We start from the raw sequence: 18,974 nt of genomic DNA, 5'->3' as shown, positions 1-18,974 counted from the left end.
CTGTGACCGGCGTAGGCTTTTATTGCGAAAAAACCTCGGACCGGAATTGGCTTCGTTATCTTTTCTCGCGTAACGGTACCCGTCTGCTGTCAACGCGGATTTTGGACAAAACCTGCGCAGCATTCTCAGACCTTGAAGAAAATGTTAGCGACGACATCAGTTCCCATCCACTCCCGAAATAAAAACGAGTATTTGTAGACTTTCTGGTGAGTTGGCCTCCATGTTTGAGCAGGTTATTTTCACCGTTAGCCCGTTAGCATGCCTGGCAGCACCAGCTAATCGGGGAAACGTTAGCTTGGCTAAGCTGGGCATCGCCGCTTTAAATTGTCTAGAACTGCTAATGTTAAGGTCCACTTTTTCCCCCAGGTATTTTCGTTCTTTTTAAAACCTTAAATGCTATTTTTTTTAAATAAAAAACATTTTATCCAAATGTAATGCAAGATAATGTGACCTTAGCGCTGTTTTCTTTGCGCTTACACCAGTGACAGTCAGCAGGAGGAACTAGGCACCAGACAGCTAAACAAGGCTGGTTTTATTCCTCAGAAACGGGCAGTAACGGATAGACGACTCTCTGATGTCTGTGATAGTTTCAGCCTGACTGGTGATTTAAAAACGCATCTTATTTGCATGTTTTAGTATCCAGACACCTTTGTGTCAACTCAAGGACAAATGTAACACACACCAGGCTCAGATGTGTGTGAAGACTGATTTGAACATCCAAAAATTAATCTTCCTTTCGTGTTTCTCTGTGTAGTTGAACCTAAATTACTGTCCTTTCCTGAACCTAATCCAACTGTTTTGTTGGTTAAATATAACTGAGTAGTTTTGGTTCTTAAATCCAACAAAACTTAAAACCGAAAAAAAATAAAATTAAGAGGTCGACGATGACTGTTGGTTGGCACACAGGGGCCAGACCTCTTTTCTCGGTAGAAAGGGTAAAGTCATCCAACGCAACCTGGCGTTCTTATCACCTCAGCCGACTTCTGATAATCTGTTTCTGGCAGTAAGCAGTGAAGTGTAAACATTACTCAAACCTCAGAAATGTTCCTGGAGCAAAACACACACATAGGCTTTTTGTGTAAGTCAGATGGGGTAAGTAACTTGTCATTCGTAATATTTAGATTATTTTAAAATACATACATCTCAAGTGATGGGTCCTGATGAATGTATGATCAGCAGGCTTTCTTTTAACATCTTAGAAATTATTCAGCTGCATAACATGTAGGAGTGGGCAGGATGTTGATCATCCGCTTCTATCATGGTGTGGGATTTTGTTTTGTAGTTATGATTCATGATAAACAAGTTAAACGCCAACCTGAACACTTCAAAGAGGAAAATATTCTGCTCTCTCTCACTGATTTATGAAATGACAAGAACGAGTCAGTGAGTGCTGCCCACCTGATTTTTTTTCTTCTTCTCTCTCCTGTATCTTTAGAACATTTAATGAAGTCATGAAAAATGTTGCATTCATTTTAGTTACAGCCCTTAAAATGACTGACCTGGCCCACCCTCATAAGGAGACATGGGTGGGTGGATGTCAACTCCATAAAGTTATGTTCCTTGGGTAAAATATGTGTTTTTAAAAAAATGCCCAAGTATAAAATCATCTAAAAACACTGATTTTCTGGCCACTTGTGCCATGATAAACTGGTATTGGCATTAACGGTGATATTAAAAGAAAAATTAATATTGGGTTAAAATTGCTCAAATGACAGGATCATAATTAATCCAGTGTTGGGTTAAGGACTTTGCAGTTCATCAGTGACTCTGTTTTCTTTCGTTAAGTACTTTATTGTAGCCACAGATAATTATGCTTGGAGTAGGTATAAAATTAACTTTACTGAAGTTCTCTTATAATGCAAATTAAAATGTTTGACATTTTGACTCAACTTTATGTACTTCAGAGGTTTGTACCTGAGGCCTGGGCTCACAGATCAACAACTCCTCGTCCTTCTTTTCCTCTTTTGTCCATTCTTCTATTTATTACACTAAATTTGACATGAGACCTTTTCTTTTTCTTTCTTTCTTTTTTTTACTTGCAGATTTCATGTAATTGCATCTCAGAGCCATAAGTAACCCTATTTAAAACATTTAAACTGTTGTCACTCCAGAGAAAACACTTTTGAGTGTTCTGCCGTCTCTGGCGTCCTTCTCTGGTGCTGTTATTTCAGTTTCCTCTGTTGGAAATTCTGATGCTTTTTTAGATTTAATATTGTAGACCTTCTGTTTTCTTTTTTAAAATAAAACTTTAACTGCTTCCTTTCTGGTAAGCTTACAGGTAAACTGGTTTCCTTGGGTAGAGAAAAGTGGGTGTGGCACTATGCAGATTGGTTTGAACAATCCGGGCCAGAGCAGGCCTGCCAAAAGGTCCAATCCAATGTAATTTTCTCTGTATTTTGTCATGAAGATTAATGTTGTAATAAATAACCAAAGGGTTAATGTTACCTGAGACATGATTTTATTACAGTAATATATCTTTGTAATCTGGAAACAATTATTTTGTTTCTCCAAAAACCTCTCTGCCTGTTGCTTCATCCATTTTACAAATGTATTATTTGTTTCCAGAATGAAGTTAAAAAGACTGAATATTTCAGAGGTTTTTGTTTTTTTTCATATATTGCATGTGCAGCCGTTTTTTGCATAAAGTGAGAACATTTCTATTAGTGAATGTAGAAAATCTACATGTCTAATTATTGAATGAGCTTTTGGCTGTTGTGAAACCATAATCTTTTTTTTTTCTTCCAAATATTGCTCGTCTCTCACTGGAACATTTCAGCTTCTTCTAACAAAATATTGAACACAGACAGTTTTCAGTTTCTGGAGCTGAAAGAAAAGGTTGTGATGTGGTTGTTAGCTTCTCAGTTTCTATCCCAGTGGGATTTATTAAGCGTGCTCGCTGAGCAACACTCTGTTTCACACTCATTCACTTTGTCATTTCACACATTCACACGTGGAAGCTGCCAAATAAAACCACTGCCAAGTGCAGTACTTGGCAGTGGTTAGGATTTCGTCTTGATGCTTTGCAGTGAGTGAAGAAGACTGGATCTGTTCTCTTCGCCCTTTGGTCAGCCTCTCTTTTGTGATTTTATACTTTCAGTCTGTGGTTGCATCAAGTTTGAACGGAGGGATGCCAGTGGAGAGCGGGAGTAGCGCTGCTGCCCGCCAGGCCAAGCAGAAGAGGAAGTCCCACAGCCTGTCCATCCGCAGGACCAACAGCACCGAGCAGGACCGCTCCGGCCTGCAGAGAGACATGCTGGAGGGACAGGTGATGATTCCTTAAATTGTACCCTGAGAACGGATGAAAACTGCCTTGTATTTCCAGCTACTCCTCTGGAAACTGCACTCCTCTGCTGTCTTTCAGTATTAGCCTGCTGCTGTCCTGCTGTTTCTGTGAGCACCCGTAAGCACTTTGGTTGTAAGCCTAAGCCAATTAGCTTTTAATACAACCGTTTAGAGGACACATGATGGTTTATATTGTTGCTGGCTTGCCACAATTACTGGATGAGTGCTGTAAGATTGTTTTCATTTAGTGGATAAACAGATGGATTTAGAACAGGCTGAGCCATTTGAACTTCGCTCGGGTGGATCGTTCAGCTCAGTGGTGTTTGTTCCTGTTTCTCAGGTGTTAAAAACCCTGCTCGCTTTCTCTGTGGCCTGCCAATAAGGAGCTGAAATACTCGTAGGATGCAGGGTAAACACAGCTTACCTGGAGGTAATTATCTGAATCGAGAGTAAATCAAGAAAAAAAGGGAGAGGGAAAGGATTAGGAGCTTCTGAATTAAGACTTGGCTTCAGTTAGAGGTGCACATGTAGAGGAGGGAGAGTTAAAGCCTGTTGAACTGAAACACAGTTCACTGGCTTGTCTCACCTGCCTGGTTTACCTGTAATCTAGCCACTTACAAAAATCACTGAAGCACCTTTTTATTGCAGTTTCTTAAAGGATCAGTGCATGTCATTTATTTGCCAGGGAGGCATTTTAGCATTTGGCTTTAACATACTGTCCAGCACCTTCAGATAAAAATAAAAATATCAGGATCGTTTGTTCGGATCAAAATCAATGTGCGTTTGTTTCTTGATTTAAGGTAATTTATTGTTTTATTTTTGCGTTTGTATGTTGGTCCTTTTCACATGTCACAGTAGGAAAAGCACAGATGGAGGTCTTTATCACTTTACCACCATTCAGCAGCTCTAGTTTACTGAGACACCTGAGCGTAGCGGTAACATTGATAATGTTGTCAGCAGCATCCGTGCTTTTCCTGCTGCAAGAAAGGTTCATAACCTTAAGAAGAAAAAATGGTGCAAATTTCTTAAATTGCAAATCTAAAACTCCCTGAATGTGGAAGCTGAACTTGTGATCATGCAGTGAAAAGAGGTTTAAATCTGTTGCAGATTTAAACCTGCTGAAAGCGCCTGTTTCTAACCAGACGTGGTGTAATCCCTTCCTCATGACTTTTTGTTTTCTCACTCTGGTCCCTTTTGGTCTCAGTCCTCTGATAATCTGGAATCCTTCATGAGAATGGAGGTAAGTTTCAGGTGTTTCGCCCTCTGTGTTTCAGATAATAGTGTAACTTCCCTCATAGTTTGTAGAGCTTTAGCATTAGTTGTATACGTTTGGTGTAGTTTAGGCTTGATTAGTAATAGGTGGAGGTGAGGTGTGGTCGTTGCTGCACTTCTAGTCTCCTTAAAAAATGTGACTATTTCTAGATTACAGGATGTTTTCTTTTGTGTTTATTTAAATAATATCTACATTTTGTAGTTACAAATAAATCAGTGTTTGTGACCTGTTTAGTATGTCTTTGAGAGAAGATGGGATGTTTTCAGCTCTGTGAACTTGAGGTGGAAAAGTTGTTCTTATGCAAATCACAATAGTGCTGCTCTATGTAAATAATGATGCACATGAAGGATGTGACTTCAATCTTGCATATGTTTCTACTGATGTGAAGAATCAGCAGGTGTTTGAATCTTACATCACCTTCTTTATATACTAATCCTGAGTCTGTAAGGAAATAGCCTAATGTATCAGTGGATTTTGGTTGTATTCAAAATCTGTATCATGCCTCTTTAGACTCTCCCTGCATTTGTAGGTATCGCTGTCAACTTGCAACAAAGGTTACAGGAAATTCACCAAATGTAAAGCTTTTATTTGAACATCTGTTTACTCATGTGAAAACAGAAAAATAATAGTCATTAGTTATGTTTCATTTCAGTCGGTTCCTGGCTGAACTTGTCTGTTGGAAACATGTCACTCTCCAGCACCTGGCCAGTGTATTTACCCAACATTGGACCCGCTGGTTATGTTGAATCCTGTGGGATCAAGGCTCATATATGTTAACATATTCTGACTTCTCACATGTGCGTAAAATGTTCTCCACACCGGTAATAAGGATTAATATAAAGGAATTTGTCTTTTGAGCATAAGACTAATTAAAAACATAAGATTGTTTTGCATTTTGCCCTCATTTGATTCATTTTAGGCAAAGATTTTCAGTCGTTTTGGACTTTGAGATCTCATACCTCAGTGTGCTCTAGTCTGTAGACTTGTGGCTTCACGCAGCAGTACATGTATCATCATGCAGCATTGTGTCGTAGTCAGCCCTCTTTTTTTTTTTTTCACGTCATTATCTCAAATGTAGCACAAACCCTTTAGCCTTTGAATGCTGACCCATGACCGATTTCTATGTAAGTAGCTGCGAGCACAAAGGCAGTCAAAGAAAGAAGGCATGCTTTGTGCAGAGTACACAACGAAGAGAGCTCCACACACTGACCCGTTTCATCGTGACTGGCCAAAGCTTGGAGATCTCTTCCACTCCGTGCTTGTGTCGAAGCTGCTGACTCAACTACAGACGGAAAGCGACACAAAACTGTTTACTCGCTGTGAAAAAGCCTTCTCAGGTGGATTCAAATCTGACTTATAACACTTGATTTTTAAAGCACTGGACATTTTGTCAGTGCTTTTTATGTTTGTTTGTTTTTTATTATTTTAAAACTTGACATGAATATTTCAAGGAGAAGTAGGTCTAAAAGATTGGCTAATTTAAAGTGGAATAAAATATTAATATATAAATTTTTTATAGCACTTTTTGGGCGTGGTCGATAGTGTGCATTTTATGAAATGCGCTCCTGGAAAAAAAATAAAAGGCGATCGAAATGACTGTTGGTGCCAATCTTTAGTCCATCTAAAGGCCTAATTATAATAACAAACAAATATTACTTCAAATGTTTTTTTTGGAAAATATTTAGTTTTTTTGTTTTTTGGGGCTAAAAAAACAGGGCGCTCATGTAATAAAACTGGGATTTAAAGGGTTAAAACAATGAAAATATAATTAAAACTTGACATGGATATTTTAAGCAGAAGTAGTTTTAAAAGATTGACTTTTTTAACAGTTGTTTGAGGATGTACCCTCTCCTCTCACATACTCTTCTCTTGTAAAGTGCTCCTACAGACTATGACAAGGTTAATCTTTTTATACATTTTTGTGGTCATCATCTTTGGAGGTGATGACTTTTGCCCTCTCTGTACATGTGCTGGCTGTCGTTAGGGTAGAGTTCATCACCAGTCATGCTACATGTGTCCAACTATGCTGTTTTTGCAGGCATGCTCAGGCGCAGTGTGGAATGCCTGACGTGAGCACACCCTCAGGTGTCATATATTTCATCATAGTTTTTGTCCTTGGGTATTTGTTTTTTACTTATTGTCGAGTTTAGTTTATTAGAACTTCTAAAGCATGAACAGTTGTCTGCCTCTGTGTTGGTCTTGCTTGGTGACCTGACCTCTGAGCTGGATAAGGGGTGAAGAGGGAGGATGGATTTATTTATTTATTTTTTAATCAGAGGCAGTTACTGTGCAGACTTTCCCATCACATTATGTTGCCTTTGGGAATAACCTCTAAAAAATGTCTGAATTTGTGCACGCTTACCTTTTTTCTTTCTTTTTTTCTTTTTGTGTCTTTTGGGTTTTTTCTGTTAAATCTTTTGTGCTTTTCATGTAATTTAAAGAAACTTGAAAGCTACAGTTATCAAATGACTCTTAACCTAAAATGTCCCATTGATGGACATTTTTTAAAATCGTCTAAATATCAGTTTAACCCATGACATTCTTTAAAAAAAGTCAGATATTGTGTATTTATTTTTATTTCTATATCAGTCCATTACAACACATTATAGATTATTTAAGGAAGTTTAAAGCACATTGTAAAATGGGATAAAGAGAAATTCTGTCTAGAGTTTCCTTTTATAGCAGCAGTAGTCTTGCAGAATGGTATACATTTGTCAAAGCCTGTTTGTTTGCCCTATAAAAACACATTCAGACCTGTAAGGCACCAAGACCTCCCCAGTGCTCTGTAACCATCTCACTGTTTCTTTCACTTTTATGGATGATTTTACTAATTCTTTCCTTCTTTCCTGCCCGAACCTGAGTTCACGATTATTTCCTTCCTCCAGGTTTATGGTGTGATAAGAGGCTGTTCCTGTGCTTTGTTGCAGTAAATTTGTGCTGTTGGTACCAGATATATAGCCTGCTTGTTCTGCAGGCTTTCTCACTCTGTAATGTTGTTTTCGTGCTCAGAGAATGGATTGAAATCTATGGGAGAACTCTGCAACAGGATGGTAGAAGTTTACCTTCCTAGGGAAAACGTCTTTATAATGCCTTATTTTTGGGCAGCGCCAGCAAATGTCTGAAGCATTTTTTGTCATGTTTCACAGTCAGTCCTGATGCATGCTCAATGATCCAGGTTAGAAAATGGCACAAAGTCGATTCTATTCAGGGTAATGAAATCTTCCTCCCACTGAAAACATCCAGAGGAAGCAGTTTGTTTGCCCTAGTCAGTGAAATTAAGTTAGATATAATTTAGTTAATCCTTCAAAATAAGTGGGCAGAGGCACGTCAGTAAGGTGGCCAAGTGACCAGAACAGCTTCTTTGGATAATCCCTCATATTTCCACGTTTTTTTAATGCTCTCCTTTTTTCCACCCTCTCCAGGACTCCAAGCTGCCTCTGTCTCTGAGGAGCAATCTGCTGGACCTGTTCAGTCAGATCGAGAGGGAGTTTGAAAACCTCTACATAGAAAACCTCGAATGTAAGTTCCCATGAAAGCAGAAGTGATTGCTCTAGCTTTTGTAATAATTCACTGTGCAGCAAGAGACCCAACACAAAAACGAAAGCAGTTTGCATTTCTTAATTTTATTCAATGCATTTAACTTTTTTTTTTTATTGAGATGCATGAAAAAAATGATAAATTCCTACAAAATAAAATGAATTTATCAGTTTCTGTGGCCAAGTAAGCAGAAAGCTGCTACTCAGCAATGGAGAGTAACTTGCTAACCCTGCTGTGGTGAATAAAACGACACATTCAGATGTCTTTTAATGCGCGACATGTTTGACTTTCAGTACGCAGAGAGATTGAAACACTGAATGATCGCTTGGCTGCAGAGGGACAAACATTTGAAGGGGCGGATTTAGCAAAAGGAGCACTTAAAACAAAAGGTGAGATTCATGTACAGTTATGTTATAGGTAGCATAGATATATTACTCATCTTTTTTTTTGATTGTTTTAATCCTCTGACCTTTGACTTCTCTGACTTCTTTTTGTTTTTGTATGAAATTCACAGCGAGCCACAGCACCAGCCAGCTCTCTCAAAAGCTGAAGACGACCTACAAGGCCTCAACGAGCAAGGTAAATCGAAAATGTTTGTAAATTAAATTGTTTTATGTATCTGATATTATAAGTTACCAGTTTGTAAGGTTTTGGAAATTTTCTGTAATTATTGCTTATTAAACAGAGTTTCTGTAAATCCTTCCTTCACAAAAGATCTGAAGTTCAGTTTTTGTGAGCCTTTGGGTGCTTTTCATTATACTAACGTGTTTCCTCATTTCCTCCAACTGTGGCTCTTCCTTAAATGAGCTCAAAATAATTGATATAAATGACCCCAGAACTCAGATAAAAGGTAGTTACTTATTAAATACTTGAACTGACAAAAATAGCTGATTATTATTATTAGCAGTAGTAATACTGTTTGTTTTAATCTATATTGAATATTCCTTTTAAACCTTCCAATTTATGTACAAGTGTCTTCTTCTTATAAGTTCTCGGCTGTTTATTTACCTTCATTATTATAACCTGAAGGGTAATAAACGGTGTGGCTGTGTAAGCGTGTCAGTGGTAAAATAAACAACTACTTTGTGTGATGATTCAACATTTTGCCATAAAATTATTTCTTTATTTCAGGTTTATCACACATTATGTGTGATGGCACATTATTCATATCATACATTTACCATGTTCTATTATCTGTTGATTCTTACTCACAGCACAACAAAGGAAGCACAGTGAGAGTAAACTGTGCCGTGTAGAGGTGCAGCTCGTATACGTCACCTCAATTTAAAAAACAAACAAACAAAAAAACAAGACTTCAGTATAGATGCATCATTTCTGAGCCATGGGAGGAGAGACGAAGCTCGTTGGCATCATGAAGAGCACCCTTAGTCTATTTTTAATATTATTTTGTCCATCTCAATTATATAAAGAAAACAACGCAGTAAAAATGTTCAGTGTCACTTGTTTTGCAGTCAGTAAAGACAAAAATTTGAGGAGGTTTATTTAGCGCCTGTTTCCGCTTTGTCCGTGTGAGCTCACATGACTTTTGAATGTTAAAGAAAAGAATTGCTTTGCTTTCTTTTTTCACTTTTTTGCTTGTAGCCGCGTTCAAATTCTTGCCATGCCAGAGTAGGTGGATCCCGCAACTTCAGCGTAACCAGCTGGGAGTTGTGGGGTGGAGACTCATGGGTAACTTGTTGATTTCTTCCCCTTGTGTGCCAATATGCATGAACAGCCCAGCCAGGGGGGCGAACCTCCCTCCCCAAGAGACTTGGTCATCCAAATGTAGGCTTTTGAGCTTTTCTCTCATTACCTGCGTGAGATAAACCAGCTCTTTATCATCCCCCTTACGGGCCTTTTCAGTTGCACCTTTTTATTTCGTTTTATGCCGCTACCGTCGGCATTCACATAATGGTACACTGTGGAGGCATCTTTAACACGGACCAGCTTCAAAATGCTTTTTTGAGGAGCATTTCCTGGCTGCTGTAGATCATTGCTGGCAGAGTCACGTGTGTGGCCTGCTCAAAAGTCTTTGCCTATAACAGATTTTGCTTTTTTAAACAAAAACGTTTAGTTTTTACTTGGATTACTTTTTAACTGTCAGTATTAATGGTGACTTTAAATATTTGGGTGACTTAAAATGACAGAAAACCCAAACATATCTTCATATTTGTTTTAAAACTTGGCCGTAGGAATCCCGAGTTACTTGAACTTCCTCAATTAAAGTAACAACCCAGACAGAACGACTCATTTTCCTGGTAAAAACATGAGGTATGATCACAGTTTTTAGGGCATGGGACTCTAAAACTCAAAAGCCTTACCATAGCTGTTTTATTTATTTATTTAATTTAAGATCCCCAAGTGGGAGTAGTCAAAATACTATGTATTAGAAAATACTATTTTCTAATACATAGAAAATAGTATTTTCTATGTATTAGAAAATACTATTTTCTAATACATAGAAAATAGTATTTTCTATGTATTAGAAAATAGTATTTTCTAATACATAGAAAATGGGGACTCTTCTGTTGAAAACTGCTCAGCTGTAGCTGCATGTCCAGCTCTCATCACTGCTGATGATCCTTCATCAGAAAGTTGATGTTTGCTCTCTTTGTGAGTTTGAGGACTTTGGTGGCCAGAATGATACTTATGCAGAGCAGCCTGAAACCAGCAGCCGAGTGGGGGACCCCGAACAGAAGACCAGCTGTTATTCATACCGTGGAGTGATATATTAAATAAATAATTCACACTTTTAACTGATTATTTTACTAAGAAAAGCAAAATCTCACTGTGGCTGTGGCAGCCTGCACTCTGACACTACAAACTGTAGAGAGTCACTGCTCCATAATTCTTCTGCAGCGCTTCGCATTTCCTTAAACCTCCCCAAACGTCCCTGTTGCTGCTTTTTTAAATGTAACATGGTGCGTTGATGTTACAGGTGCACAAGTTATGGATTAATATCATTCCCAGTGTTATAACAGAAGACATAAGAAATTACTTGCTTCATATTATTTATTTATTTTTGTACACGAGAACGTACTGCTCTGCTTGCTAACAATCACAACCGCTGGTTCACACCCTGTCATCCGTTTGACTATCATTTGTTGTCTTCAATCCTTCAGATTTTGTTTAATGTTTCTCTTGATTCGTGTATCAGATGATTGATTTCTGTCTTGATGTTCTCCTACTTTGTTTCAGTTGGAACTTATTTAGTGGTCTGTGCCCAAAACGAACCAGAAGTCCTGTTTGTATCATCCCCATCTTTAATGTAAACGTCTCAACAAAATCTTGATACAGATGACAAAAACTACTCCTCGGTTTCGTGTCTAACCATAACTTTGGCCGCTTTGTTTTCTTTTTTCCTCCCTCTTTTTTAGTTTTAGTGATCCGCAGTACTGATACTGTATGAATAATGCGAATGCTTTCATCTGGGTTTGTCTGGTAGTTTGTTTTAAAGCTCGTCTGAGTGTGCGATTGCCAGTCTGATACTTCAGGAGCTTTAAAAGAAACAGGAACAAAGATATTTTGGTAAAATCTCTTGAACCCAGTGAATAACACTGCTGTTCACCAAAGCTAATTAGCACTGGCATACTATAAGGACCCTGCTGAGCAGCTCCTCAGTGATCCTCAGTCCTGCTGACCTGCTTCCTCCCTCCCTCCATCAGACCAGGGTTCCTACACAGCTCGAGAAACTGATGGCTTAACAATAAAATCTGTGATCAAATTGAACTTTAGATTTAGTAACATCTTAAAACTTTTATCCCCTTTAAAGAATAAAAAACAAACAAACCAAAATGCCAAAGAGGGGCCCAGAGAAAGATGACAAGTGTCAGGAGAGACAGTGGGGTCAGGGATTTGGTTTGTAATAACAGAATTATCAGTTATTTATTTAGTTTTTAATTTAGTTTCAGTTAGTTTCCAGAGCGAGTTTACACATTTCAGTTCAGTTGATTGTTTAGTTTTTATTATTTCCATTGTTAGTTTTACATTTGTCTGGGGCCTCACACTGGGTGTGTTGAAAGATTTGACCAATTCGGAAAAGACTTAAAGACATTTCTTACATATTTTTATGTAAGACCCCTCAGTCACCTCTAGTGACATTATGGATCCTGGAATGTTTGGGTTGGGGGGGGGGTTTGAGAAGGTGAGGTGTGTAGGAATCCTGTTAGGGACACGTCTGGGATTATCTGGGATTTCCTGGTCCGTGTTAACATTGGCTTGATGTTACCATCAGATTGTGTCCAGTTTCAAAGCGACCACGTCCAGAGCGGTGTGCCAGCTGGTCAAAGAGTATGTGGGTCACAGGGACGGCATCTGGGACCTCAGTGTCACCAGGACCCAACCTGTGGTGCTCGGGACAGCGTCTGCAGGTATTTTCTTTTATGCTCTCGTACTTTATTTACGTCATACAGTCTTATTTTTTCTTCATTTCTGTGGCGGTGGTTTTGTCTCTAGCTTCATCTTCTGTCTTCAAACTCAGAGGTTCATGTGTCTTTATCTTTCCTTCTGTTGTTTACAATGTCAACATATTTAAACATGTTTAAGATCTTTTTTTTTCCTTTCCAAGCTGAGACCTAAACTAAAGCGTGATGGACAATTGTTAATAAATAAAAACTCAGACTGTCCTGTGTGCTTTCCAACAGACCACTCTGCTATGCTGTGGAGCATTGAGACGGGAAAGTGCCTCCTCAAATATATGGGTCATCAAGGATCAGGTAGAGTTAGAAATGTCCAACCCTGGAATTGCTGAACCAGCACGTGATAATCTCTTCTGTTTAAGGAGTAGATCCTGCAGCATTGTGACCTGCTAAAATTGTTATTGCACAGTGATTAAACAGCCATCATAAAACTGGCAGTCAGAAAAACATTACTTGGTATACTATGCCTCAGTGGTGTTTGTCATGTGACAGAGTGCATATCTGTGTCTCCACAGTGAACTCCATCAAGTTCCACCCCACTGAACAGATGGCTCTAACAGGTAACCATCGACAGTATCAACATAACTAAGAGTTAAAGCTGAAGCAGCCAAATCTGTGTTGCGTGTACTTATTGCAGCAGCTGGAAAAATAAAACTGAAGTGAAATATTGTTTCCATACATCTGAGAAACCATAACCCAGACACGAGAAGGCTTCTGCAGAAGGACTGAAAGTGTCAACGAATAAGTGCTGTTGTCTTTTTACTGCTGGTTTTAACCATAAAGTAAAACATGGACACAAATGGAGCATTATTTCTTTTTATTAGTTTTTCCTTGACTCTCAGCAGCTGTTTTACCCCTTTATCTCTGCCTCCTCCACAGCATCTGGAGATCAGACAGCTCACATCTGGAGATACATGGTGCAGCTGCCGACTCCACAGCCTGTTGCTGATATCAGCGTAAGCTTTCCCCCTTAATATTTTAAAACTTGTTAGTGTTCCTGTCGTCAACGCCTCTTCCTCTCCCTCCTACATCAGCAGCAGACACCCTGTGAAGACGACGTGGACTTCTCAGACAAAGATGAGGCCGACGGCGAGGCGGAGGGGCCGAACGACTGCCCTTCCATCCGTGTGGCGACTACAACTCTCCGCAGCCATCAGGGTGTGGTGATCGCTGCTGATTGGCTGGTTGGGGGCAAACAGGTTGTGACGGCTTCCTGGGACCGAGCCGCCAATCTGTACGATGTGGAGACGTCAGAGCTGGTCCACTCACTCACTGGTAGGAAGACGAAAGTATTGAAATATGAAATATTGTGTTTATTATAAAAATGTGGAGCCCACACTGAGAAAAATATGCCTTTCAATCTCTCTGAAGTTGACTTGATGACATTTTATTAGTTGAGTTGAGTTGACCCAACTTCTGTGAAGTGTTTTTGGTTATATTGTCAGATTTGGTTAGTTAGAGCAAAGCTGTGGTTCTCCTTTCTAGTTGAAAATGAACTGTTTAAACATTTCAAATCATCTGTTCTGCACTACAGTTATGAAATTCTGCTTCCTTTTATGGTGCTGATCTTATTTCATTGGCATGTATTTAGTCATCTCCCTAAAGTAGATGTTTATTATCTCAGAGATGTAATTGTGTTGCCCTTAATTCTTTCAGTTTGTATTTAAAACACAGATGACCTGTACAACTTGGAATCTGCCATTTTTGAAAAGCAGGGAATCGTAAATCTTCTCCCAATTACGTCAAAGCAGAAGAGGAATGCAGTGAGAATGTAATCGGTTTAAATCGCCACAGGCCTCCTCTGCTCCTGAGAGGAGGCCTGTGGTGTTTCTAAGGCGTGTAGAAATGTAGTATCAGGCCCCACGTTTGTGTAGTTTCAGACAAGAAAGTATAACATTCAATATTTCCTAACGTTTTTGATTGCCTCTGTGATGGACGTGCTTACACTTGCCTACTGATGTCATGTCAGACAGTGGAGTTTGTATCTGTCTGACTGATGAACAAAAACCAGGAAATTGGGAGGGATTGTGTGTCATTAAAGGTGCTGCAGTCAGTTTTGAACTGGGCGGTGTTCAGCCGAATGAAGGTCTCTCTGTGAAATTGGAATAAATTAAGATATTAAACGGGAGATGGTGCAGTGTAGCTGCACTGGAAAACATTCCTCAGTGTAAGAATGGCAGCTTTTAAAAAGAAAGATAAACATGAAGGGAAAAAAGGAGGTGTGTATGCTCCTCACTGTGTGCTGCTGTCTCTTCAGGGCACGACCAGGAGCTGACCCACTGCTGCACACACCCCACCCAGCGTCTGGTAGTCACCTCGTCCAGGGACACCACCTTCAGGCTGTGGGACTTCAGAGACCCGTCCATCCACTCTGTCAACGTGTTCCAGGGGCACACTGAGTAAGCCGAACACCCATGCATCCATCTCTATCTGTTGCCTTAATGGCAGGTGGTTCATAAAGAGCACTTTAGAGTGCTGTAGTACAATTAACCACAGTGGAGTGGAAGCCCAGTTATTTTGCATTGGTGTATAGATGCATACAGCTATGTCTCAAATAATGCAAACTTTCATACATGTTTCCTAACGTGTGTGTTGTATTAGGAATAGAGAGTTTGGCTATAAAGACAAAAACCTTTTTCAGTACCATTTTTAACGGTCATTTCTGTTGCTGTAAGCCACAGTAAAGATGGATATTTTAATGAGGGACTTTATGGGGACTAATAGTCAGTTCTCATTCCTGAGTGCTGGTGCTGCTTGGTTTCAGCTGCTGGCATATTTGTGCACAAGCTCTTCTTTGCTGGTGACAAACCTGTGAAATGAGCTTTGCACACAGCAAGAGACTAACACTGACATGGTCACCAGAGAGGGTGGAAGAAAATTCAGCGACCTGTTACACGTGACGTTATGCTAATGCAAAGTGGGCGGGGCTGGAATTACTGTTTGCTTCTCAACTTTAAAGCAGCTTATTGGAGCTACTACCAAGGGAGTGAAGGAAAGCACAGATGGATATAAGATTAGGTGGAAGATAGATCTATGTAATCAGAGTTTGTTCTTTACAGTGACCATCTATCAACTTCAGAGTGAAGCACGACTAGTAAATCATTTAATATTTGCACAGGGCTTTATACCACCACTGCCCCTTCACCCACTATCTTTACTGATGATAGATATCTGAAAGAAATCCACTATAAAACATTACGTTTTCAGTTCCTACCTCCTAACTGCAATTAGGAGGTAATGGAAACGGTTACAGCGGCTTTAAAAGGAAACAGAACAAGAAGCTGATGAAATGAAAGTTTTCTGAAGTCTAAACTGGACTTGTTTTCTCGTCCTGTGGCAGCACGGTGACGTCAGCAGTGTTCACAGTGGGAGATAACGTGGTGTCTGGGAGCGACGATCGAACCGTCAAAGTGTGGGACCTGAAGAACATGAGGTCGCCCATAGCAACCATCCGCACAGACTCTGCAGTCAACAGGTGTGTAAACCTGTTTATATTTATGTCATTAAAAAGTAACGATTATAGGAAGGAATACATTAAAATGACTACGCAGGTCTACTAAAAATCTACAAATGTATTTATAAGGGAGCAGAATTGAGCTTAAAAGGCTCAGTTTTAAATGTCACAAACATACGCGTCCCTGCTCTTTCAAATATGAATGTGATTTGGCTCTGATTAGACCATATACTGCAGATAAAGCCTGACCCTGTGTTCCCTGTTTACTCCTTTCAGGATCAGCGTGTCGGTGAACCAGAAAATCATCGCTCTTCCTCACGACAATCGGCAGGTCCGGCTGTTTGACATGTCCGGGGTGCGACTGGCTCGACTCCCACGAAGCAACAGACAGGTGAGTGCGAGATTTACCATTTAAACAAAAAACAAAGACTAAACCTCCACTAAGAATTTAAGCCACAGAAATAAAAATGAAAAGTGCAGCCTCTTGAAATTTTCTGTTTACTGCTTAAGAACAAGGATGCTCAGGATCCACGTCAAAGTAAAAATGTCACCCTCACAGCTGCCGCGTCTTCTGTTTTATGATTTAGGGTCACCGGCGCATGGTCTGCTGCTCCGCTTGGTGTGAAGACAACACCACCTGCAACCTGTTCACCTGTGGCTTTGATCGGCAAGCCATCGGCTGGAACATAAACATCCCCGCTCTGCTGCAGGAGAAATGACCTCCTCCTACTGTCACCTTACAGGGAAATGCCACCAAAAGTCTGTTTGGAATATCAAACACTGAAACCTTTGAGTGGGGTTAAAAGGCGGCTGGAGAAAACTTGTCTCGTACCTTTGTGTCGATGAAAAGTTGTCTCATGTTGTAATGTACAGGATGAAATTCCTGTCGTTTCCAGCAGCCGTCTTTTGAGCCCACGGGGGGGTCGGTATTTGTACTCGATGTCCTTTGAGCTCTGTTCTCCTCCTTTGTTTGGGGTAAAGCAGAAAAAGGCCTTGCACTTGCTGTCTACTCCATCTGTCACGCTCACTAAATCACCGCTGCCAAAATATACAAAACACATTTGTGGTCTTTGCGTGGAAGTGATTTAACATCTGGAAAAGAGAAAAAAAAATCCTGTGCATCTCTAATGAAAAAAGCACACGAGCTTCTTCTTTGCCGTGATCAAAAACTCATTCTGTTAATGCTAAATCAGATCTGTGACGTGCTGACGTTTCTGCTTGATGCTGATTTAAAATGCAATACTCTAAATCTAATCTGTGCCACTAACAGCAGATTCATGCTGGACAAAGACAGCGGTCTGCTGCTTTAAAGGATCCACTCATTATATATCATTAGTTTTCCCTGTTTAATACACTGCAAGAGTTACATCAATGAAAACTTATTTGTGAAACTTGTTTACTTTCTGCGTCACGTACATTTCCTAGGTTATGATGCAACGTGGCAGTGGAAGCCCTCACTGCTGGAACGCTTGAGTCTCATGTCCTGCACTGGGATCTAACAAAGCGTTCGTTTTCAGCATTCACTATTATATTTGACTTTTTTTTTTTTCTTCGTTTTTCTTGGAAACTGAAATAAGTTTCCAAACATTTTGTTTGGCTCCTGGCTCTGTCTGTAACTCGCATAATAAATGAAAACCAATAGTTATGAGAGTGTAACTGAGGACCAGTAAGCTACAATACAGGCTGTAAAATGACTCCTGCGAGTTCTCGATGTGAGCCTGCCGACGTTCATCCAGTGGCCGCTTGTTGGTGAGCTATCATGAAACTTTAGCAAGTAGCTAACAATTTTACAAGAGTAACTGGTACTGCAGCAAAACATTACACTACTCCACATAACCAACTGTCTGTTTGAACTATAGACTGTATATAAAAGATGCATGTAGCCACTGTGATGTCACTCATTGGTTTTAGATGAGTGTATTAGCGACGGTTGCTCGGAGCCACCGTGTTGGTATCCAAAAGGCACCAACATGGTATCGATGTCCATACAGTGACCTGTGTTGCAATAACCGTCAGATAAAGTCGCCACACCTCCAATTTTGAAGCTAACAGTAAGCAAATGGATGGATATAGGAAAAAAAAAAAAACCTGTGTAGAGTTGTTATGGGGGAGGAAACTATCTACTAGGCTATAAGCGTTTTTCGCTATAAACAGGCTCTTTAATGCGGTAAAGTTGGGCATTTTAACACGGCGCTCTTTGTGAATTCACTCACTTCTGGAGCCAGCCTCAAGTGGACAGTAGTGGAACTGCAGTTTTGAGCAAATCTTCAGTTTTTAGCTCTAAAAGTTGCTACTTATTGTTTATGGATATTAATGTTAGCTACTTGCTACTAGCTAACGTTGCATGCTAAATAATGTAGACTCTTCAGTTAAACCATGTTGGGTTTATTATTAATCCTCAGTACATAACCCCTGACTGCTCGTTGCTGTCATCTACTGCAAAACCTAGCATTGAGTCTAGCAGTGAGTCATGTGCAGGTGTGTTACCAGACTACGCTGATCTATGACGCAGTAAAGCATCCACTGGCCTTGTTCGTGTTTCAGAGCCACTTTTGATGTGTTGGTCCTATCGATGTTTAGGACATTTGTACTACTGTTGTTTTGTTTGTTTGTTTCACATCACTGTTTGGTTTTTGCCAAGGCTAACATGGGTCAGCATGCAATGACTCTTTGGCATCCTGCATTATTCATCTTTTTTCTCCGTTTCCTTGTTCTCCACCTGGCTTCCAGTAGTTTGCTGGTTCTTCTTCTAGTCTTTTTCATAGTTTAACCCATTCAAGAATTCTCTAAATTTAAGTAGCTGTAGTAGCTGGTATTTGACCCTGAAACAAGTCCCACATTGACAAACTGGCAAACCGTCACCCTAAAACTTCCCGATTGGTCCTGTGGTGGAAAGTTTTTTTTGGTGTGATGATGTCACAGCTATGTCAAAGCAAGCATAAACAAGTGATGCACTTTTTAAAAAAAGTATCTGTTACAGTTTTTCTTTTTGCTGCTGCTGTTGGAAATA

The 18,974-nt window shown here is 39.8% G+C and overlaps 1 protein-coding gene across 7 annotated transcripts; it reads left to right on the top strand.

The window, feature by feature from the left end:
* The first annotated feature begins 45 nt into the window (after window positions 1–45).
* On the top strand, window positions 46–18,071 carry LOC145421949 (WD repeat-containing protein 37). Of its 7 annotated transcripts, none has more exons than XM_080292954.1 (16): window positions 49–206; window positions 3,098–3,265; window positions 4,487–4,522; window positions 7,978–8,074; window positions 8,386–8,481; window positions 8,607–8,671; window positions 9,695–9,781; window positions 12,327–12,462; window positions 12,736–12,807; window positions 13,026–13,070; window positions 13,390–13,466; window positions 13,548–13,785; window positions 14,768–14,909; window positions 15,851–15,985; window positions 16,241–16,355; window positions 16,552–18,071. In XM_080292954.1, the coding sequence occupies exons 2-16, from the start codon at window positions 3,128–3,130 to the stop codon at window positions 16,681–16,683; spliced, it is 1,611 nt and encodes a 536-aa protein (XP_080149080.1). In that variant the 5' UTR covers window positions 49–206; window positions 3,098–3,127; the 3' UTR covers window positions 16,684–18,071. The 7 variants fall into 7 exon arrangements, with proteins under 7 accessions (XP_080149085.1, XP_080149084.1, XP_080149080.1 ...); XM_080292953.1 differs by having other exon boundaries at window positions 13,545–13,785; XM_080292956.1 differs by lacking the exon at window positions 4,487–4,522.
* The last annotated feature ends 903 nt before the right edge of the window (window positions 18,072–18,974 follow it).

This window comes from Astatotilapia calliptera, chromosome 18 (genome assembly GCF_964374335.1).
Source record: "Astatotilapia calliptera chromosome 18, fAstCal68.1, whole genome shotgun sequence".
NCBI classification, from domain to species: Eukaryota; Metazoa; Chordata; class Actinopteri; order Cichliformes; family Cichlidae; genus Astatotilapia; species Astatotilapia calliptera.
Note: the sequence above shows the minus strand (reverse complement) of the source record. Positions and strands in the feature narration are given on the sequence as shown.

Coding starts and splice junctions, on each gene's coding strand:
- LOC145421949 (XM_080292953.1), top strand. CDS start 3,128: ATGCCAGTGGAGAGCGGGAGTAGCGCTGCTGCCCGCCAGGCCAAGCAG. Junction 13,786..14,767: donor GCTGGTCCACTCACTCACTG/GTAGGAAGACGA, acceptor CTGTCTCTTCAG/GGCACGACCAGGAGCTGACC. Junction 14,910..15,850: donor GTGTTCCAGGGGCACACTGA/GTAAGCCGAACA, acceptor GTCCTGTGGCAG/CACGGTGACGTCAGCAGTGT.